At 41.0% G+C, this 24,443-nt stretch overlaps 1 protein-coding gene across 13 annotated transcripts in view; it reads right to left on the bottom strand.

The window, feature by feature from the left end:
* Window positions 1-24,443, bottom strand: part of ERC1 (ELKS/RAB6-interacting/CAST family member 1) — a 272,710-nt gene that overhangs the window by 177,372 nt on the left and 70,895 nt on the right. For 7 of the 13 annotated variants that reach the window (XR_011256198.1, XR_011256197.1, XR_011256201.1 and 4 more), the window contains exons 5-8: window positions 20,931-21,086; window positions 19,624-19,707; window positions 15,852-16,019; window positions 7,961-8,128 (exon numbers count right to left, since the gene is read on the bottom strand). Coding sequence is in view for 7 of the 13 variants with exons in the window: in XM_069585925.1 (XP_069442026.1) it covers window positions 7,961-8,128; window positions 15,852-16,019; window positions 19,624-19,707; window positions 20,931-21,086 (576 nt within the window). In the remaining 6 variants the exon portion in view is untranslated. The remainder of the gene's footprint in view (window positions 1-7,960; window positions 8,129-15,851; window positions 16,020-19,623; window positions 19,708-20,930; window positions 21,087-24,443) is intronic. The other 6 variants (XR_011256200.1, XR_011256199.1, XR_011256202.1 and 3 more) reach the window with 1 other exon arrangement.

Here is a 24,443-nt window from a genome sequence, read left to right as displayed (position 1 = left end):
TGAGTCGTGTCCGACTCTTTTGTGACCCCATGGACTGTAGCCCCTGCAGGCTCCTGTGTCCATGAAATTTCCCAGGCAAGAATACTGGAGTGGGCTGCCATTTCCTTCTCCAGGGGATCTTTCCAACCCAGTGATCAGACCCGCATCTCCTGCACTGGCAGGTGGATTCTTCACCACTGAGCCACTAGGGAAGCCCTTGTTAAAGACAAGGCAGCACAATTTTTAAAATATTAATTTTCCCAGAATAAATTAGTAAATGTTGTTTTCAATGATAAAACATGTCTTTTCATTTTATGATATGGAAAAACTGAAGAAACTAACATAGTCTTAAAAACTCCACAGAAAACAAAGTATATAAAGAACCTGTTCTTCCTGACTTCCTACCGAAAACAAACTAACAGGAGACTTAAAGAACCAATCCAGAACCAAGAAAGGGGAAACCTTCTAATTCTATCCATCAGTAGCTTTCCGCTACTGTTATATCTGAACTCTAAATACTTAAACTTAGGACACTGGAGATGCAGGCCAGGCAAAAGAAACAGACACTACAGAGCAGAGACAGGAGAGATGATAACACCTGCGTCAGCAAATTAAACTCCAAGCTCCATTACCATTTATAATCCATCAAGCAAGGGGCGGTACAATTTTAACACACATTCTGAATGCAGCTCAGATTCAAATGCTCAGTTACATTTTCCAGGTCAGTGGTTTATCATAAAAATAAGAGATCTACTGTAACACAAAACTACTTTAAACCATCGGGGAGAGCCCTGCAAAGGAGGGGCTGACGCTAATCCTGTTGTACAGCACGCCTGGCCATCTGCTATTGTCTCATTTCATTCTTGGAGCACAAGGCTATCACCATGCATATAAATACGTTCATTGCTTAGAAAGCAAGAGATGGTGGGCGGGAAGGGATGGCCCAGTTTAGTTCAGTCACTCAGTCGTGTCCGACTCTTTGTGACTCCATGGACTGCAGCACGCCAGGCTTCCCTGTCCATCACCACCTTCTGGAGCTTGCTCAAACTCATGTCCATTGAGTCAGTGATGCCATCCAACCATCTCATCCTCTGTTGTCCCCTTCTCCTCCTGCCTTCAATCTTTCCCAGCATCAGGGTCTTTTCAAATGAGACAGTTCTTTGCATCAGGTGGTCAAAGTATTGGAGTTTCAGCTTCACCATCAGTCCTTCCAATGAATATTCAGGACTGATTTCCTTTAGGATGGACTGGTTGGATCTCCTTGCAGTCCAAAGGACTCTCAAGAGTCTTCTCCAACACCACAGTTCAAAAGCATCAATTCTTTGGCACTCAGCTTTCTTTATAGTCCAACTCTCACATCCATATATGACTACTGGAAAAACCACAGCTTTGACTAGATGGACCTTTGTTGGCAAAGTAATGTCTCTGCTTTTTAATATGCTTTCTAGGTTGGTCACAGCTATTCTTCCAAGGAGCAAGCATCTTTTAATTTCATGGCTGCAGTCACCATCTGCAGTGATTCATTCTGGAGCCCAAGAATTTAAAGTCTCTCACTGTTTCCATTGTTTCCCCATCTATTTGCCATGAAGTGATGGGATCGGATGCCATGATCTTAGTTTTCTGAATGTTGAGTTTTAAGCCAACTTTTTCACTCTCTTTCACTTTCATCAAGAGGCTCTTTAGTTCTTTGCTTTCTGCCATAAGGGTGGTGTCATCTGCCTACCTGACGTTATTGATATTTCTCTCAGCAATCTTGATTCCATTTTGTGCTTTATCCAGCCTGGCATTTCATATGATGTACTCTGCATGTAAGTTAAATAAGCAGGGTGACAATATACAGCCTTGACACATTCCTTTCCCAATTTGGAACCAGTCCATTGTTCCATGGCCAATTCTAACTGTTGCTTCCTGACCTGCATACAGATTTCTCGGAGGTAAGGTGGACTGGTATTCCCATCGCTTAGAGAATTTTCCACAGTTTGTTGTGATCCACACAGTCAAAGGCTTTGGCATAGTCAATAAAGCAGATGCTTTTTCTGGAACTCTCTTGCTTTTTCAATGATCCAACAGATATTGGCAATTTGATCTCTGGTTCCTCAGCCTTTTCTAAATCCAGCTTGAACATCTGGAAGTTCTTGGTTAACGTATTGTTGAAGCCTGGCTTGGAGAATTTTGAGCGTTACTTTGCTAGTGTGTGAGATGAGTGCAATTGTGTGGTAGTTTGAACATTCTTTGGCATAGCCTTTCTTTGGGATTGGAATGAAAACTGACCTTTTCCAGTCCTGCAGCCACTGCTGAGTTTTCCAAATTTGCTGGCATATTGAATGCAGTGCTTTAACAGCATCATCTTTCAGGATCTGAAATAGTTCAACTGGAATGCCATCACCTCCACTAGCTTTGTTCGTAGTGATGTTTCCTAAGGCCCACTTGACTTCGAATTCCAGGATGTCTGGCTTTAGGTGATCACACCATTGTGAATATCTGGGTCATGAAGATCTTTTTTTTGTATAGTTCTTCTGTGTATTCCTGGAGAATATACTGGAGAAGGGAATGGCAAACCACTTCAGTATTCCTGCCTTGAGAAGCCAACGAACAAGGATGGTCCAGACGAGCCCAAACCCGTCCAGAGTGTGGGACAATCCAGCCATTACCACAGCTGCTACTATTCTCAAAAAACAAAGTTTAACGTGTATTTAATAGGCCAAAGTAATACATTATTTCCTGGTATTCTCCTTAAATATCAAAATAGCTAAAATATTACTTAAATAAATGGTTATAAGTAATATTTGTGAAAAGATGACCAGAGAATGCAGATGCCAAGAACAAGATGATGATGAAAGAAGAGTTACCATCTCCCTCTTCCTTATGGAATAAGTGTCTAAATCAAGAAGCCAAGCAGGTTAAATGTTGTGTAGAATTAAGCCATGTCTTCAGGAATATCTCAAGTTCCATGGGTTGGCTTAAAAGCTCAATTTACTTCTTCCTTAAGATGCTATGGAAAAACCAAAATAAACTTTTTGGCCAACCCAATACCTAAAAGGTTATGCTTAATATCTCACTGCAGATCAATTTCTAAAGTTTCTAACGGAAAATCTTCGGGGCCAGGGGAAATAAAAGTTGAATTTTACTTACTAGTTTCCTAAATAAAGTAACAGGATAACAAAGATGAATGCATTCACTGAAAAGCTTCTCATGATGTAAGAAGTGGGAATAACTTTCCCAGAGACTCTTAACAGAGTTCATAAGGTGAGGGTGGGGGTGGGGAAGGGAAGCATTCAGAGCTAGAGATCTGCCAGAAATTTTTAACAATCCGATTACAAATGTATGAAGAATGGAGGTGCCATTCTGGGACATGAGCCTCTTGGCAAGGACACGACCTGCCTTTTTCACTCACAGCGCTCCCTCAGCCTGGGACATCTCACCCCTTCCCCCTCTGCTGAGTAAACGTCATGCATCTTCAAGACAGTGCCGCTGTGACTTTTCTCAGACTACTCTCACGCAAGGTCGAATCTGAAATGCTCTGCTTTGTGCCCACGTACGCCACTCGTGTAGTAGCCTCTTTAGCTCTGAGAGTCTGAGAGCAGGAGCCACGTCTTGTCTGTGTGCTCATTAGCACAGCACCAGGCGCACAGCAGAAGGTGCTACGTTGTCAGCATGAGTGAAGACGACGGAGGATGCCTGGGACGACCAGAAGCCCAACAGAACGCAGTGACTGTGCGACTACAGATGTCCTCAGGAAGGACAGGAGCCAAGGAGACTCCCGTGTCCACAGATACTCCCTGCCCTAAAACGAATGGTACTGTCCCACCGTGTGGCTTCGCCACAACTCACTCACTAAGCTCTGTCAGTGAATATCTGCACAGTGTTTCCTCAGTTTACATTTTATCTCAGGCCAAACAAGGTTACTACTTGGAGTTCATCTAAAGTATATGTACATGGCAGGGTACCTTTACATTTAATAAGTGCTTTCCAAAATAGCTATATCTAAAAGCCCAATAGCACTGCATGACAAAGAAATCCAGTTGCCATATTTACCAATACCTGATATTGTAAGACTTAATTTTTGCCAATATAGCTTAAAATGGTAAGTATAAAATGATTCCTTAATCTTTTACTTTACACTCCCCTGATGACAGTGTGGGTAAATGGGTAACTGTTCATATTTATCTGCCATGTGTACTTCCTCTTACATCTATTTTCTTAATACATACATAAGTTGCACAAAAGCACACTATCCTGGCCTAAGGTATGGGTGCATGCATAAACACCAAAGGAAGTATTTATTTCTGGGAGATAACAGAGGGGAATACTATCAAGAAAAGGTATGCCAAAGAACTTGGACTGTATTTGAAATTTTACTTCCCAAGACGAATAACTACAATTACTTATTATGTTACTCTCTCTGTTTTCTGTATCTCTCAAATAACTAAATTACGAAATATAACAAGGTAATATAAACGCATGGTCAACAGCATGCACTTATGTCCACTCTGGGAAAGGCGTTCAAAGGATTTCTTGGGGAACCAAGAATTAAAAGAAATGTAAACATTGGAAGTGAAAGAGGAGAGTGAAAAAGTTGGCTTAAAGCTCAACATTCAGAAAACGAAGATCATGGCATCTGGTCCCATCACTTCATGGGAAATAGATGGGGAAACAGGGGAAACAGTGTCAGACTTTATCTTGGGGGACTCCAAAATCACTGCAGATGGTGACTGCAGCCATGAAATTAAAAGACGCTTACTCCTTGGAAGGAAAGTTATGACCAACCTAGACAGCATATTCAAAAGCAGAGACATTACTTTGCCAACAAAGGTCGATCTAGTCAAGGTTATGGTTTTTCCAGCGGTCATGTATGGATGAGAGTTGGACTGTGAAGAAAGCTGAGCGCTGAAGAATTGATGCTTTTGAACTGTGGTGTTGGAGAAGACTCTTGAGAGTCCTTTGGACTGCAAGGAGATCCAACCAGTCCATTCTGAAGGAGATCAGCCCTGGGATTTCTTTGGAAGGAATAATCCTAAAGCTGAAACTCTAGTACTTTGGCCACCTCATGAGAAGAGTTGACTCATTGGAAAAGACTCTGATACTGGGAGGGATTGGGGGCAGGAGGAGAAGGGGACGACAGAGGATGAAATGGCTGGATGGCATCACCAACTTGATGGACATGAGTTTGAGTAAACTCCAGGAGTTGGTGATGGACAGGGAAACCTGGCGTGCTGCGATTCATGGGGTCGCAAAGAGTCGGACATGACTGAGCGACTGAACTGAAACCTTGGAAACAAGGCAGGCTATGGTGCAACAACTAGAGGTAAACATTAAATTCACTGAAACAGAAATGAAGGCTACACAATGTGAATTACCACGAGAGAAACGACAGTTCTTTCCCTTCAACAAGGAACACAACGTAAATATGAAAAGTACCATAGACACAGCGAAAGACAACACAGTTTACCAGCAAAAGACACAGTGAAAGACAACACAGTTTACCAGCAAAAGTCAGGAAGGGTGATTATAAACACACTAAGTATTTTTCATAGAAAGTAGTCAACAGACATTGCTTCACTTTTAAAATGTGTTAAATTCAGACATAAAAATTAAATACATTGCTAAAAGTAATACAGAGGTTAGGAAAACTAGACACAAATTTTACTTTCCCTACTCCATGAAACTGCTGTAATCAAGGTTACAAAGGACCTTTGCAGTATTAAACCCAATGGAAAATTCTCAGTTTGCATCTTATTTACCTCATCAGCAGTATTTGACAAGGCTAATCATCACCCCCTTGAAATTTCCTTAACTTGATTTCTAAGACATCACATTCCAGTGAAAAGTCATAAACCTATTCTTTGAAGAGAGGGATTTGACAAAATGATTCTCAAGTTCATGAGGAGAAAAAAACAAGTGAGAAAAGTCAGAAATTGCTACAAAAAAAGGAAAAGAATAAAGCAGAACAACCTTACTGAACACTAAATGCATGACAAAAGTGCAATAATTAATAAAACTTACTACTGGGACAGATAGAGAGGCAGATACATGGAACAGGCCAGAAATAGGCCCAGATTTATAGGACAATTTATTTGTGGCATCTCATGTCAGAAGAAAAAAAGTAGACTATTTAATAAACATTATAATGACAGCTGTCTGGCCACATATAAGAACAAAAAGCTGAATCATTACAGCCAATACATAAATTTTATAAAATAATTTTTAGATGTAAAGAAAAAAGAGACTTTAAACAAACCAGAAGACAGCGTGTGTGAGTTACTTAATAACCTTGGTGGGCATAAGGGCTTTTTGAGCACACCCCAAAATTCAGAGGACACAGAGGAAAGGACTACTAAGTCTGACGTGTAAATTCTAAGACAAATACCACCAAGGAAACAAAGAAGAAAAAGACAAAACATATTTTGGAAAGCATGAGTAAAGAGGCCAGTTCAACATGGGAAAAAATTAATCCATGATAGAAAATGTAAAAATGACAGGAACATGTAGGTTCCCAAAGAAAACTATGAAATGCACTCAGATTTAAAGAAATATTAAGCAGGAAGGTAGAGATTTTTAATTATCTACGAGGTCAATGGAAATTTTTACAGGTTTGGCAACAATTGTCTGATGAAGCTGTGAAGAAAGTCATCTGAATATAAAAAAGCCACAGGCTTTGTAAAAAACTGGGCATCCTTTTTTTTTTGGATTCACACAGTATCACTCTTGAATGAGGTGTATTCATGTCGCTATCCGTTATGCTGTCATGACAAATATATAAATAAGAGGGAAAAAACCCTATAAATATCTACTGACACAGCTATAGGGCATCAGTTAATTATGGTGTAAGACACTGAAGGCCATGCAGACACTAAAAACAATGAGATAAAAAGACACAAACAAATGAATAAAAAAGTATGATCCCAGTTGTCTTTTTAAAAAAAGGTGACACAAACAGGCCCATATATATAACCAGATATTTAATAAAAGAGTATACAGTAATTAACAGCAAGTTACATCTAAGGAGCTGCACTGACAGGGCCAAAGAATGAGAAAAAATAATTTCATTTCTGATGTTTTTGTACTTCTTGAATTTTTTTTACCTTGAACATATATTACTTTCATAATTTAAAACTAGCAAAAACGTACAACAAATTAGCATCCACTAACAACGTATCATAGGCAACTATTTAGAGTGATCTAACTTTTATGTGTACTCGAAAGCAGATGAAAACCAAACTCATGTAACAGAGGACAAATACTAAACACAGTCTTCTGTACACAAAGGAAAAGCTGAATTTGAAGTGTAATAAGGTGAATTATCTTCCCTGGCTATGGTTAGAGGTTAAAAATGAACTGCTGCTGCTGCTGCTACTGGGACAACATCAAATACTTCTCATCCATCCCCTCAATGGAAAGGAACAATAAACAGCAGTGCGTACTCTGTCACCTCAAAGGCAGCCTTAATGAAGCTAAATGTGGGAGGGGCAGATGATCAATAGTACTTTCCTGACTGATTATAGGGTGTTAACCTTTTCCCAGTAGTGATTAAGCTAAAAAAGGAAAGAAAGTCTTCTCTTCCTTGAGATATGCACATTACATGTCAGTACAGTAGCACGTGTCTCTATTCAAAACCGTAGTCCTCTTAACCCCGAGGATGGAACAGCAAGCACCCGACCCATGACTACACTAACATGTCACCACAGTTGCCGTATGAGACAGAAGACCAGGAGAGGCAGAGGGATGCCAGTACAAACTACTGGGCGATTTACAAGGCACTGTGCACAAACAGCAACATGGAGAATACGCCTGAAGATACCAGACAGTGTTTACTTGGAAATTTTAAGAACCGAATCTGCAGAGCAGTTTTAACAACCTACCTCCTTCAACAACAGTTTTCAATTCCTACCTGCCAAAGTATCAACAGAGGAATGAGAGACAGACTTTGACAGCATGTGGGTACAAGGTAGAGGGCCCTGGGTTCAGAACACCTGTACCTCACCTTCTTCTGAAGAACGTTGACCTTCCGCTCCTTCACGTCCAGCATGTCCTTGAGGTCGTGGATCTCCCCGGCCTGCGTCCCCTTCTCTTCAGCCATGTCCTGGATTTGCTTTGTCTTCTTATTCAGCATGGTTTCCTTCTCTTCCAAACGCAACCGCAGAGCATCCACCTACGAGTGTTGAGATTTTTACAAGTGATTAACTGAAAAGGAGGACTTCCCAGGTGGCTCAGCGGTGAAGAACCCGCCTGCCAATGCAGGAGACTCCAACTTGATTCCTGGGCTGGGAAGATCCCTGAGAAGGGTATGGCAAGCCACCTCAGTATTCTTGCTTTGAGAATCCCCATGGACAGTGGACCCTGGTGGGCTACAGTCCATGGGGGTTGCAAAGAGTTGGACATGACTTAATGACTAAACAATAATAACTGAAAAGAACAGAATGTAATTCCTTCCCAATACATGTGCGCCGTTACCCAAGTGATATTTTCATAGTAAGCTTACATTAGAATCAAATAACGGGGCTCCCCTGATAGCTCAGTTGGTAAAGATCTGCCTGCAATGCAGGAGACCCCGGTTCAATTCCTGGGTTGAGAAGATCTGCTGGAGAAGGGAAAAAGCTACCCACTTCAGTATTCTGGCCTGGAGAACCAATCCATGGGGGTCGCAAAGAGCCGGACAGGACTGAGCAACTTTCACTTTCTGGAGAAGGGAAAGGCTACATACCACTCTGAATGTAATCATGACTACTTAGAAATTAAACTCTAAAATTTTGTGAGTTCTTTCATAATGAAATAAAAATTTTACATCAGTTAAATTATGATGGTATCAAGAGAAATAGATCTGAATAAATGGGACAAGATAGAGAACTGTTTTAAAAAGGCTGAGCCTTGTTACTTCTATAAAAGCAGGTATGATCCATCATGTTTTGCAAATTTTATGTGCATTAGAATCCTTCGGAAGATTTGAACAGAATGCCAGGATAAGCCATCAGAGTTTCTAATCCAGCAAGGTTGGGGCTCAAGAATCAATATTTCTAACAAGTTCCCAAGTGATGCCACACTGCTTTAGAAAATTTAAAACTAGAAAGAAAACTGTAACTTCCACCAAACATGACACTTGCCGAATCAGATACTACAACCCACCGGCAGCTGACAATGTCATCACACACGCAGAGATCTGTGAGGCCAAGCAAGTCTACCACCAGCCCCTCAGACTATACAGCTGAAGTTTGCTGCCCAAGTACCAACACATCCGGAAGTAATAGCATTATAACCATAATATCAATAATATATCAAAACTATACCATATCAAAACACTAAGGAGGGAGGGTCAAGACGGAGGGGACATATGTTTACCTATGGCTGATTCTTGTTGATGTATGGCAGAAACCAACACCACACTGTAAAGCAATTATCTTCCAATTAAAAATAAATTAAATAAATAACTAGTTATTAGCCAAAAAAAAAAGACCATAAAGAACGCTGAACATCCAAGAATTGATGTTTTCCAACTGTGGTGCTACAGAAGACTCTTGAGAGTCCCTTGGACAGCAAAGAGATCAAACCAGTCAATCCTATGGGAAATCAACCCTGAATACTCATTGGAAGGACTGATGCTGAAGCTGAAGCTCCAATACTTTGGCCACCTGATGTGAACAGCCAATTCACTGGAGAAGATTCTGATGTTGGAAAAGACCCTGCAAGACTGAAGGCAAAAGGAGAAGAGGGTGGCAGAGGATGAGATGGTTGGATGACACCACCAATTCAATGGACATGAACTTGGGTGAACTCTGGGAGATAGTGAGGGACAGGGAGGCCTGGTGTGCTGCAGTTCATGGGGTCACTAAGAGTCAGACATGGTTTAGCAACTGAACAACAAAGCAAAAAAAAAACACCCCAAAAAACTAACATTATATAAAAATGATATGGTATCTGAGTATCAATACTGTGTGTGTGTAGTAGCATTTACTGCTCAACAGATATTGAGGAAAATTTCCTAGGAAACTAGTCTCATTTGAAACTGCTATAGATAAACCATCATATACTTATGAATTATCTTAAACCATGCTGGAGACGAAAAACATATAAACGAAAAGATTTCACTCTGCTAATCTCTATTTCAACCACTTCAATGCCACCAGGGCTGCAAAGCCAGATATTGGGGAGCCATCTTTTCAGGTCTCACTTATAATTCTTCACCACAAGTTCCACTGTCCCCTCAATAAACACTCCCTCATCTGTAACTTTCCTCTGGTTTAATAAATGATACACGGCAAGCTTTCTTATATTCTGCAAAGATTCACCTAAGAACTTTCAAACTCTGAAAATCTTATTTCTGAAACTCAGCTCTTTCTTCTACGCCTGCTAAGCCTATTCTTTGTTCATAGCATAACCTCTGACCCATCACCCTTTTTGTTATCCACCTCCATTGTGGTTTTATTTCTCTCCCCAGCCTGAGCAATCATTTCAAATACAGCCTCACATCATTTTGTTTTGTTTTTTTGCAGTCATGTTTATTGCACAAACCTTTACTTCTAAATTAACCAGTTTTCTTCATTCTACCCTCACACTTCTGAACCTTCTTGCACGTAGTCATGTACGCGCTTGCCAACCACGCAAGAGTATTATCGAAAGCCCTCAGAGTTCTGAGGACAGTAACCGTGAGACCTCAGAGTGCTGCTGCTTTGCGAAAAGCACCTAGATGCCCTGCTGTATTTTTGCATCAGATCCCTGACTCTGCTAAGTGACCTGGAGGTGGGCCTGTGCTAACCACTCACTAAACCCTGCGTGCTGTTCTGAGGGAATGTCAGGTATGAGACCCACAGGAACTGGTGACTGAGAAAGGTAATGAGTGAAAACTCTTGTTATAGACACACACTTTTGGTGTTACTGCAGTGGGAAATGCCAGCTTTGATATTAAAAATATTTTATATCCCAAAGATTAGGCACAAACTACCCGCGCCCACATACACCCTAATCACTAAATGATCTTTTCAAGTCAAGTCACCTGTGTACACTTTATCTTGGTCTGTTTTTCCATGCAACGCAGAATTTAAATGTGCTGGTCTGGAGATCTAAGATACAAAATACCACAAAAACCACTTTGCTACTACTAGATTAATCGCTGTGAATTCTACACTGATCTTTTGGTTTGAACTAAATTCATAGTGTAATTTTGCGTGAGGTCCATATTTCACAAACCACACACACACACACACACACAAAAAGCATATTCAGGGAAACCCCTCAGCGATTAGCAGGATACACAGTCATCACCCTAACACCATTCTTGGCAGGGGGAATAATGCCTTGTTTATTCATGTCCTCTGGGCTGGAGGAACAGCATCTATCCAGCTTGCCAAGCATCAAGGTCTGTGGCAAGCAGGTTATGCCAACTTCAACAAAAGTAGGAGGCTTTTCCTCTGCAGGACTTTCTCTACCAATGGACGTGAACAGAAAAATAGCTACCCTGCTGTTCTGGTCTTTTATTTCTGATCACAAAACTATTAATAATCTCAACTCCCTTCCCACCAAAAAAAAAACACCAATAATAATCTCAACCCATCTTAGCCTTCTTCTGTTTTATATCAATAAATAGATTTACCTAAGAGCACAGTAGTATTTGCATGGAAACAATGGTGTATCTCCTATAATTCCCCTCTTGGAGTTATAGGACTCATTCTGCTTCCAACTCTCCGACCACGCCTTTTCAATGTTCTTCACTGGTGCGTGATTAAGTCACTTCAGTGGTGTCTGACTCTTTGCAACCCCATGGACTGTAGTCCACCAGGCTCCTCTGCCCATGGGATTCTCTAGGCAAGAGTACTAAAGTGGGTTGCCATGCCCTTCTCCAGGGGATCTTCCCAACCCAGGGATTGAACCCAGATCTCTTATATTAACCCAGGTCCTACATTAACAGGTGAGTTCTCCACCACTAGCGCCACCTGGGAAGCCTGTTCTTCACTGGACCCTCTGTCATTTCCCTCTATGTCTTACTCCCTTCAGCTTCCTCTGGAGAAATCACTTCATTCCTAAGGCTTTAGCCACCACCCCCCCAACAACAGCACCCACATATTTATTCCTGGTCCCAACCAGTTTTAAAAACCTGAGATTCTAACAAACGTTTCTGCTTAAATCAGATATTCCGCTGAATATTCCGTTTAGAATGAGTTGTTTTTTTTTTAAAGAATCTTTGCTTTTAAAAGACCTTTAAAAGTGTTCAAACATTAATGCAGATTAAATCTGAGTGATGTCTATTATGTTATTTTCTGCATTTTTCCTGTATTTGACAGTATTTTGTAAGGTTTTTAAAAATTAAATAAACTACTCCTAATTTTAACACTGCAAAAAAAGCAAAGCCCACACGAAGTGACCTGCCCAAGATCATAGCATAACCTCCTGTCACCACTTCTCCCACTGTCTCCACCTAGAAAGGAGGATGAACGAAGGGCACCAGGCCAGGAGACCAACACCACACACAAACAGACCTTTTAAAAAGGCTATTTCAACAAACTCAGTGAGTTCGTTTGACACCCCATCCCAATGAAAAGCTGAAGAGCTCAGAGAAACTTCAAGAAGACCACAGGCAGAGATGTGTCATTCCAGTTTGTTTGTACAAGGGTAGGAGGGGGTTGCAAACGTATAGTCTAAAAAAACCCAATGGCAATACTTTAACCCAGTGATATTTAATATTAACCTCCAAATTCAGATGAGCGCATCATAATTAAAAAACTATTCTAGCCACATTAAACATATATTTCAACCTTAAGAAATTGGCATTATTATTAATTTCATGGACCTATGAAAAAATGGAAGAGGAAAGAGGTAAAATAACTCATCCAAGGCCACATAACTAATAAATGCAGGACACTGTGTTTCAAACCAAGGTTTGACTTCAAAGCCCAGGCTTTTGACCACGATGTTACTAAATCCAGACCAGCTCTGTGGAGGTTAACAGATCAACAGAGGTGTTCACAAAAACAGGAACAATTCCGTGGGTGTTATTAATACACACTGCCCCCAAAGACCTCAATCCCTGGCTTTAGTGATTTGAGAGCCAGATGAAAGTCCAGGATAGCTTCAGAGAGGAACACAAGACCAAATAAGAGCAAAAGAAATATTAATAATTACAGAAAGAGATGAGAACTTTTCAACAGTTGATTCAAACTGACTTTTAGGGGATCCAACAGGAGAAACTTGCTTTGGAAAAAGTGTCAAGTGTCATCAGAGTAATTTACAAAAAAAAGTAAATCCTAATAAACAGGCATATAACACTCACAAAATCACCCCAATTCAAAAGGAAGCTGGCTTTCCTACTGTTATTGTTCAGAATGAGACACTTATATTTGAGCAGTTGTCCTGATAACTTGTGGGAGTAAATTGCTGAAACTCAGTTACTCCCCCAATGGCTAAAAGCAAATATAAAAACCATCCAAGAATGACCACAAACACAGTCTTTGTTCTGTACGGTACAAGAAGCCAATCACAAGCCCATCTGTCTGAGACCCAGCTAATGAGAACATTATTTGAGAGGGGTACAAAGAGAAGGATGAATTGCCAAGGGGAAGATGTCATCTATTAGACTGTGACAAGCTTTTAAGTGTTTGCATCATCACTAACCAACTGCCTGGGACTCTGGTTTGCACACCTGCCACCTCCATCCAAAGCTATCACAGCAGCAAGCCTGGAAGCAGGCTCACTTCTAAGGCAAGGGTGCCCTCTTCTGACTCTTTCATAGTACTGCATGCAACCAGGTACTGATGTGAAAAACTCTTCTAATAAAGCTCCTCTCCAACTGAACTGATTAAAAGAATTTGGAGAAGGAAATGGCAACCCACTCCAATATTCTTGCCTAGAGAATCCCATGGACAGAGGAGGCTGGTGGGTTGCTGCCCATAGGATCGCAGAGTCGGACACGACTGAAGCGACTTAACATGCATGCAAGTTAATAAATTTGCAGGTTACATTTTCCAGGTAGTTCTGTACCTGCAATTCCACGAGTAAACCTTAATTCTGCTTGATAAAATAGTAAACAGCAGAACTTCCACATAAAATTTATGCCAATGGAAAGTGGCCACGTTCTCTCACTGTTTTAGCAGTTTACATACATTAGCTGACAGTATTATAAGAACTATGATGATGCCAAAAGCTAGATGTACGAAGACTTTACTATGTGTCAGGCACCAGACGTGAATAAACTGGCTTAATGTTAACAACCTAATGAGGCCGGCACTCCTCTTCACCTTACAGATGTGAAACGAGGCACAAAGAACTTAAGCAACAGGTCAGAATCTGCACCTGCTGCTGGTGGTCAAACTTGGTAACGCTGATGCCAGAGCTGTATTCATACCCAAAACACGCCTCTAAGGTAGGAAGCTGATGCCATGACTAAATGAAACATGATCAAAATAGAAAAGGCCTAAGCAAGCTGTAAGGAAAATTATCAACACACCATCTAAATCGCTCATTTTCAACAAAATCCCACAGTATAAAAATAGCATATTATGTGAAATATTTGGGTCATTTTTCTCTTCCTCCTCACTTGAAGATACTGAATTTCTGAGTCTGTGATATTTTTCTGCATTCTTTTTACTACCCATTCCTTTTTCTCATTAAACTATACCTTTGTTGATTATCCAGTTCTTTAAAACAAAACCTTAATCCATATTACATGACTTTTCTTCTGTAAAGAGAACTGCAAGGAGATCAAACCAGTCCATCCTAAAGGAAATCAGTCCTGAATATTCCTTGGAAGGACCGATGCTGAAGCTGAAACTCCAATACTCTGGCCACCTGATGCGAAGAACTGACTCATTGGAAAAGACCCTGATGCTGGGAAAGATTGATAGGAGAAGGGGGCATCAGAGGATGAGATGGTTGGATGGCATCACCGACTTGATGGACATGAGTTTGAGTGAGCTCCGGGAGTTGGTGATGGACAGGGAAGCCTGGAGTGCTACAGTCCACGGGGTGGCAAAGAGTTGGACATGACTGAGTGATTGAACTGAACTGAAAGCAGAACTGCTTACCTACTCCTACCTACATTCTCTACGTCACTGAGCTCTTTAGAAAATATTTTCCTTTAGACAGTAAATCCAAACAGCATCATCACTGCAAATACGACAGGTTCTCATCTGTATGAAATTATTCAGTATGTTCTTACCTAAATCTAGGCTGACAGCCTAGGTCACCTTCTAAGATTTCTAAAAATGATAACCCTATTTTCAAACAGGACGTGAAGGCATATATCTAATAATCTGCAGTTCAAAATGAGATGAATCTTGAACATTTTTGTATTCCACAGTTTGCATACTTAGAGCTATTCATAGTACCAAAAATTAAGGACACTTAATAACCCAACACAGGCTGCCCAAGCTCATGGTCATTCATGACTGCAAGGTTTACCATGGGTGAGGACAAACGCTTTTACAACTAGCTTTTCATTGCTATACTTGCATGTGTGCATGCTCAGTCAGGTCTGATTCTTTCTAACCCCATGGACTACAGCCCGCCAGGCTCCTCTCTGTCCTTGGAATTCTCCAGGCAAGAATATTAGAGTGTGTTGCCATTCCCGTATCCAGGGAAGCTTCCCAACCCAAGGATCAAACCTGCGTCAAACTTTCCAGCATTGGCAAGCAGGTTCTTTACCACAGAGTCACCTGGGAAGTCCTAAAGTATACTTAGAAATATCAAAAACATATGTAAACTGCACTGGTTTTTAATTTGTTAGATCCAAGAATGACAGAAACAAGATGATTATAGTTTAGTGCAATAACTGATCATAGTGCTATAGAATCCCTCATAACAGTATCCTCAACACGACAAAAAGTGAAGAAGTAACCCAAGTGCCAAGGTGCCCAGGAACGGTGTCCCTGCAGACCCTAGCACGCGTTTACCTCTGTCTGCAGGATGGCAGCTCTCTGCTCCTTAGCTGTCAAGGACTCCTTTAGCACTTCGATGTGCTGTTTGCTGTCTGAGAACTGGTTGGTGAGGGTTTCCAGCTTTGTCTGCAGGGCCAGCAGTTCCGTGTCCTTTCTGGACAGCTCCTGCTTCACCTGACCAATCTAGAGAAGAAAAATAAAACAGTGTAAGGAAAAAAGAAATAAAACCAAGAACTTCTAATCTGAATCTCGGACAGATCCAGGTTGAGATATGCAGCATTAATTTTAGGACAGGGCACAATTCATCTTTTTGCATCATCTAATCTTAGATGACCACCCCCACCCCCAAAATCAAAGCTTATTCAACTAATAGGAAAATTCCCAGTTTTCATTTATTGTCTCCTAAACTTTTGAAATCCTTTAGAAAAGGAATGGATCACGAAAAATCCCAATTCACTTAGATGATGATGAGATAACAAGAAGCATCTGATCATGACTAAAACAGTTTTCATTTTATTAAGTCATAATAAACTTCAAATCATAAAGCAGGATTAGTGTAGCTGTAATACAGAGAGAGAAAAGAAACTTCCTAGCACTGCTATTTAAACTCAAAAGCTGCTACTGCAGTTCTTTTTTCGTTCTGAAATGAAAGTTTACATGAAGTCTGTCTCAAAAAGCCACTTTTAGTGGTATAAGGTATTATAAGTGTACTTAAAAAAAATCTTATTGTTTTGAGGAGTTAGGGATACTGACCTAAAAAAAATACTCCACCTACAAAGTTGTATCACCTACAACATGTCATATGAACTAAATGGATAAAAGTATATAACCTAAATAAAAAATGCATAAAATCTCACTCTGTAAGAGTCTATATGGGTAATTTGAAGTTGAATTACTCTGACAGAGCAATCCATAAATCAACAGGTGCCACTCACCCCCTCCCACAGATTTTTCTCATCTTGACATGTCTGTTGCTTAGTTGCTAAGTTCTGTCCAACTCCTTGCGACCCTGTGGACTGTATGTAGCCTGCCAGGCTCCTCTGTCCATGAGATTCTCCAAGCAAGAATACTGGAGTGTGGATTGCCACTTCCTCCTCCAGGGGATCTTCCTGACCCAGGGACCAAACCTGTGCCTACAGCACTCGCAGGAAGCTTCTTTAATACCAAGCCACCAGGGAAGCCCAACGACTTGGTTAACTGACAGAACAGTGAACAATTTTGCTTCTTTTTTGGCTGTGCTGCATGGCACGTGGGATCTCAACTCCCTGACCAGAAACTGAACTTGTGCTCTGTCCACTGGAAGTCAGAGTCTAACCACTGAACCACCAGAGAAGTCCCACCTTGACTTAGAAAACATTTCAATTCAAACATCTCCTTTACATTCTCCTGTGTTTCTAAGAATTTTCAGTCTTTTATTCTAAATGTAACCCAACTTGACAGTAATGACATCTGCTTTTACATTATGTCTACTGCCTGGGGCAAGGCATTCATGCACTAAAATACAGACTAATTACTCGAAGTATAAACTTGGTAAGAAGTCAGTAATCACAGTATCACTGAGGAAACAAAAAATATATTTTTTTAGGTCGAATGTATCTAAACTATTTCGGCTGCAATAATCTTAGGCACTAGGGCCAAAGCAGTTGAGAACAATTTCCCATGAGAAAGTATGAAATAAATTTTACTGTAATTAAAATTAGACTTTTTTAAGGGGCACTAAAAATAAATTTCTAATTTACTCTTCTGTTTCAGCAAGAAGTCAAGCATTTTCCTCATATTCATGAAATCTCTATTTATAAATCTAATTATTCATTCATTCAACAAGTATTCCTGTGAGCTCACTCAATGCAAAGTACTGGCTGATACGACTGACATCAGAGGAAGATAACTGCCAACAGCAGCTGTCTCCACCCTGAAATCCAGCAAGGTGCCCAAGAGTCACCACGTACTGGTGGTATAGCATCTTTCACAACATCCCTTTACCGACAAAAAAACACACACTGTATTATCCCATCCCTAACAAACAGAAGGCATGAAAAATGCACTTGTTGTATGAATGAATATAGAGGAGTAAGGTTCCCACCTCATCAGCTAAAGAACCTATGGCTTAATCCCAATACCAAAAAAAAAAAAAAATTGGATAACAACAAAAAGAACCCATGGCTTATTGATTACTCAAATTTCCAGCTACCTCTGACCATGTGATCAAAAATAAACATAAAAATTTCAGTCTCCTCCTCATCTGCATTATTAAATAATCCTCAAATAATGCTATACTGACCATAAAGACTGAGAAAGAGAAGAAAATATTCTAAACAGAAGAGTTTGGAAGCACAAAATTTCCCTAGAAGTTAAGAGCATACAACGTTATGTGGCAGCCTGGATGGGAGGAGGACCTGGGGGAGAATGGATGATGTATACACCTATGACTGAGTCCCTTGCTGTTCACCTGAAACTACCGCAACAGTATCCATCAGCTATACGTCAATATAAAAGAAGAAGTTAAAAAAAGAGACAAGTTAGGAGTACAAGGCTTTGCAGTCAATCCCAAGTAAGGATAGATGTGTCCTCTAGAATAATTTCCTCTCTAAGCCTTGGTTTCCTAATTAGTAAGATGGGGAGAAAGCAAACCTGTGCCACTATATTGTGTACAGATTAAACAAACAAGAAAAAAATGTATGGAATGTTCAGCCTCTTGTGTGACACAAAAAGATATTAATAATAGCTGAGGGAAAAAAGTTATAGATCAGCTTTTCCTCTGGACAATTCATGGTTACCACAAACCAAACTGGACCCTTTTAGACAAAATATCTCACTTTTCTATCTACACTATAAAGGGGTCAATAAATAAATAGCAAACACACCAAATTAGCACAAGTGTTTTGTTTTTGTTTTTTTAAATGCTGCATTCCAGTCTTATCCTACCATTATTTTCAAATGCATCTTTTCCCCTGACACTTGTGAGACAAATGTGTGCCCGACTAGCTCAGGGCAGTGGCGTGCAGGCCCTACTGGCATAGGTCCTGGCACCAGAGGGCTTGTGTAAAAATCAAACTGCCTCTTACTAGCTGAGTATCCTGAGCACCCCTATGTGTTCTCAGTTTCTTCATCTATAGATTGGGTTGATAATATATCTACCTATATCTAACTTAGTAGGTTATAAAATGCTTATAATAAATACTCAAGTGTTAGCTATTTTTTAAATAATCATTTTATCACAGTTTGAAGTGGAATTCCAACTTCTCTAGACAGGAGATGGAACTAGATTTGGAGACTAATTTACTAGATAATTATAAGTTAAGCTGACCACTTCCTAGACATGTGTTCCACAGAAAAGTAAAATGTGTTGCAAAAATCACCTATCGGGGACTTAAGAGGCGATGTCTACCTAGGAGGGTAAAGCGCGTCACTCAAGAAGTGAGATTCAAACAAACCCTGGGCTGTGGGCCTAGAGCATCTGCACACTCTTTGTACCTAAGAAGAGAAAGAGACCGTCCACATACATCAAGTGTCTGGTGACAGGAAAGGAGCCGAGGGGAAAAAAGCTTTGAAGCGCCATCCACGCAGTGACAGAGCAACGATGGAGAACCAAGGACAGGCCCTCCGGAGAGCGCACGGCTCACGGCACACAGAGGGGGAAGAGGAGTCGGTTAAAGAGCAGCGCGGGCTGGTTAGTGCAGCGCCGGGCAGAAATGCCGACCACAGAGGGAGAGGGGAGCACCCAGAGCCAGCCGCAGGTCCCGCCGCAGGACCGCGGCACGCAAAGGGTAGATCTTACGGCAAAGACCTCAGCCTGCAGACCAGCCGCTCTCTTTTTCAGCTCCTCCCCTTGGGCCTCTTTGGAACTTAGCTCCTCCTTCAGTTGCTCTACCTGTCACGACATTGTTATTCCTTTTCACTCCGGTGTCAACTTGGGTCATCTTCTTACCTGCTTTTGAGCCAGAGCAGGAACTGGAAACAACAATAACTCATAGAACACAATCAGATTGGTTCCGCTAATTCCCACTTCAAAGGACTCCTGGATGAGTGTGCTCTTTTCACAGGGCATTTTTCAGGGATTGGATGTGCTAACCAACAAACGGGAAGCAGAGACGATATTTTACTTTGTTCTCAAGAGAGAGGGACAAATCAAGCTAACAGAACGTTGGATGTATGGATTTTTCAGTTCTGGAAGTTACATGAAACTGGCTGTGGTCACACATAACAGATTCTTAGGATAACAGAGGAATATTCTACTGACTTATATGCAGGTATGGGGATCACGGTGAGAAGCCAGAAACTGTACCACAGAGGAACAGTTTCCACCTCTAAGAAACTGGGGAACTGACACCCTGGCATATTGGGGGGTGGTGTTTGGGGGATGCTTATATTCTAGCTAACATTTTATAACTGAAATTATGATCTTTAATTAAAACACCACAAACCTGATAAACTGATAACAGTAATAAACTAAATCCTCCAACTTGCCTAAAATAGTTGAGAAAATCAAACGAAGTGCCTTTGGATCTAAGGAAGGAATACTGTGACAGGTTATAATGCAGACTGACCTGTCTCAGCCTTCCTTACTGTACATACAGCCAAGCGCATGTGGGGAACAATAAACCTGATATACACGGCTCTTCCCCAAAGGGGAGCGCAAAGGACTTTCCTTTAAGGAACTGTGTTTTGAAGGGAAGATGCAATTTTATTTAAGTCATTTCAGGGGGGCAAAAAGAGGGATGGGTTCAGCCTTTTAGTGTTCTGACTCAAACTGTTTCACAAGAGAATGTGACGTCTCATACAGGGAGAAAAACTCATCTGGATGTAATTCTGCTTGCCTCAGAAGCACTGACAGACATGAAGCGCTAAACCATGATAATACACACCTAGCCTCACACAAGTAATTTTAAGTGAAATTTGAAATATCCATACAACATCAGTAATTCTGACGTTAATACTGGGAAAGTTTTGTCTGAAGGAATTATGTTTCAAGTATTCTTCCTTGAAGCCTGATAAAGGAGTGTGAGGTCCATCATCATCACTAAAGAGGCAGGAATACATGTCAGTTTTTCAACCCCCCTCCCCTTTTAAAAATCAGGTATCTCACACCATTACCTTGTTCTTCATAAATTTAGAATGGCTCCGGTACACCTCCATTTGCTTCATCTCCTCCTCTCGCTCTTCAGTACTCAAAGCCCCGTTGGATTTCAGCATCTGGATCTCCTCTTCCAAGTCTCGGAGCCCACGCTCCATAGAGGAGATTTTTGAATCCTGAGGGCAACGCAAGATTGAGACATTAACGTCTTCACGAAAAATCAGCGAGGCTGAACAAGCCGGTCTTTACAATGTGAATTTTAACCAAGATCAACACATATGTAGAAAAGCTACAAGAGATGCCCTGCTTCTGAAATATATCCTTCCTGGACATAGTATGTTTTTTTCTCAAATTCCTTCCTCTGTGCCCTTCTGATTAAAGCTAACAGTATTAATGAAAGAGGCAGAAGCAATGGACAACTAGTTGAAGTTTCTAAGCACTTTATGGTCAGCAAACTTCTAGTGAAAACATCTGTGATATTAACAGGAAAACCTTTCCAGATTGTAACACTATCATTTTACTTGGTAACCTGAAAAGGTTTATCTCTGTCGCCAATGGAGTAGGGAGAAGAGTAAGGTTTTGAAGACTGACAGTAATGTGTCCAACTATCTACAATCACAAACATCTGATAACCTCCCACTGCAGAAAAGCAAAGGGATGAATTGTCAATTACATCAACAGTTGCAGTTTACCCTACAGTGGACCTGTCTTATCCACAATTTTACTTTCTGTGGTTTGGCTTTCCATGGTTTCAGTTACCCGAGATCAACTGTGGTCTGAAAATATCAAATGGAAAATTCCAGAAAGAAATGATTCATTCGTTTTAAACTGCATACTGCTGTTCTGATCAACATGATGAAGTCTCACACCTCTGTCACCCCAGGACATGAGTCATCTCTTCGTCCACTGTATCCCTGTCCATTGGTCACCAAGTGGGAGTCTTGGTCATCAGACGGACTGTCCTGGCATCACACTGCTTGTGTTCAAGTGACCCACAGCACAAGCGCAGTGAGCTGGCAGCTCAGACTAGCCAAAGAGAAGCCATAAGATGCTTCTTTTAACTGGAACAATGGAAGTTCTCACTAAGGAAAAAAATTCATATGCTAAGGTTGCTAAGATCTACAGTACAAATGAATCTTCCATCAGCGAAATTGTGATGAAGGAAAAAGAAATTCGTGCTGGTTTTGCTGTTGTGCTTCAAACTGCAAAGTTAAGGCTACCATGCATGGTAAGCACTTCGTTTAGACGGAGACAGCGTCAGAGTTGTACAGGAAGATACCGAGAGAGGATGAGACCGTGCACCTTTTCATAAAGTATACCATTATAACTGTTCCATTTTATTATTACTGTTAATCCCATAACTGTGCCTAGTTTATAAAGTATATCCAAGGAATGTACAGGGAAAAACACAGAATATACAAGGTACGGTATTATACTATCTGTGGCTTCAGAGATGCACTGAGGGTCTTGGATCATACTCCCCACAGACAAGGGGGAGTGCTACTGTGTTAGTAATCTTACTTATTCTTTAAACTTCACCATGAGTTTGAAATATTTCATAGTCATTTTTAAAAAGAAGTATCACTGTCCTTGTAAATCAGCCTCACCACAAATATCCACCTCCCAGTACAATACCTTCTCTACCATTTTCTTGGTTTGTCTGTCACAGCACCTAGCTTATTCCCAAATTACTTTAGATTATCGTAAGTTACAGAAAAACTACAACAAAGAACAGATATTTTTACACTGATAGTTGCATATGCTTATTCACCTATGAAATAAAGACCTTAAAGAGCATAAATTAAGTAGAGCTTTATTTTAAATTATCTGGAAATTCTGAGAAACCATTCCTTTAGGAAGAAATTTTGAGACTGACTTGTTTTTTCACTTTACCTCCAGGCTGTCATGACTGACTTTCCTTGCTATCTGGAAGCACGCAGATAAGAGTTAATTAAAAGATTTATCATTAGACAGTTATAACTAGCTATCTTTAGGTTCAGGGGAGAGGTAAGGGCTGAATTCCTCTGATTTGCACTGAAGTACCTTTAAAAATAATACAACAAACATTTTCTTTTACAAAACTATTCAAATAAAACTCACATTTGGTTAAAAATTAAACATACTGTATTAATACAATCAAAGACATTCTAAACCCTAACTGGGATTTTTTTAATATTTGACTGACATAGGTAACACTGCCATTACTTCTTGGTACTCTACGTATTTTTGGCTGTGCTGGGTCTCACCGCTGCTCGGGCTTCTCTCTGGTGGCAGCAGGGGCGCTTCTCTAGTTACAGCGTGCGGGCTTCTCACCGCAGTGGCTTCTCTGGCAGAGCATGGGCTTCAGGAGCTGCAGCACAGGGCTTAGTTTCTCCATGGCACGTGGGATCTTCCCAGACCAGGGACTGCACCCCTGCCTCCTGCACTGGCAGGCAGATTCTTTACCACTGAGCCACAAGGGAAGCCTCCTTGAACTAGGATTTTGATTTACTTGTTTAAAATTACCCCAGCTCACAAAGAATAGATAAACGACTTCAAATGCACTGTCTGAAAATTAAGGTGACTATAAATCTTCCTGGATAGATCAAGATGTTGTCCCTCAAGAATAACTACAATAATAGAAACAGGCATGTAATTAACCTGCCAATGAAGAAAGGGATACATGGCTCTCCTCTGACAGTAGCCTGGGCGGCAATGAAAGGGGAAGCAGAGAGAGGGGGCGTATTTCTAGCTCCACTGGGTGCCACGCAAGTGAAACAGCCTCCAGCTGAGAACTCTGGCCCCGCACATCAGCAGCCCCTTCCTCTACGAAGCCCCTGGCCAGGACACATTTCCCATCTTCTCCCCGAATCCCAACACACACTGAAGGGCAGCTGTGGACTGGATCAGCACCCTCACTGCCATTTCACGCACCACAGGATCACACAGAAGGGACTAAGATTCCAGCTCTGACTGCCCAGAAAGAGCTCCTGCCGTGCCTGATATGCTGGACTAGTTCTGGCACCAGGGCGACTGGGCCTCAGGCTGGGTTTATTTGAGGACAGTCATTCCAAAGGAGGTTTTAGAACAGATTATAACTAGATAAATAAATTCTCTACCATCTTACTACTCTGTTCTTCCCCAGTCCTGGGTCTCGCAACAATAATCAACTGAGCCTACCGAAATCCTCTGCTCCTTGTTAAATTTCCCAAATCCTCAACCTTTTTTCAAAAGTTGCCTCAGCTACATCTCAGTGTCTTCAGTTGTGATTTCAATATAACATCCACCTGACCCCATTGGGCCACTGGAATCTCCGTCTTTTGCTTCTTAGCAAAATGGCTGGAGGTTAACACAACTTAAAATAGATCCACTGCATTTCCGTGCTGTCAAAGGCAAGCAAGATGATTCCCTGAATGTGGGCACTGCCACATGCTTCACTCTTAGGTTCCAACGGGCTCGGTAAATAATATGCACAAATAACCACTGGGGAACATGAGAATGCAGTCCAACCTTCCTAAAGGCTCTTTATAAGATTATGTTCAAGACTATTAATT

Source organism: Ovis canadensis, chromosome 3, assembly GCF_042477335.2.
Source record: "Ovis canadensis isolate MfBH-ARS-UI-01 breed Bighorn chromosome 3, ARS-UI_OviCan_v2, whole genome shotgun sequence".
NCBI classification, from domain to species: Eukaryota; Metazoa; Chordata; class Mammalia; order Artiodactyla; family Bovidae; genus Ovis; species Ovis canadensis.
The sequence above is the reverse complement of the archived record's forward strand: the minus strand, read 5'-3'. Positions and strand labels throughout refer to the sequence as shown.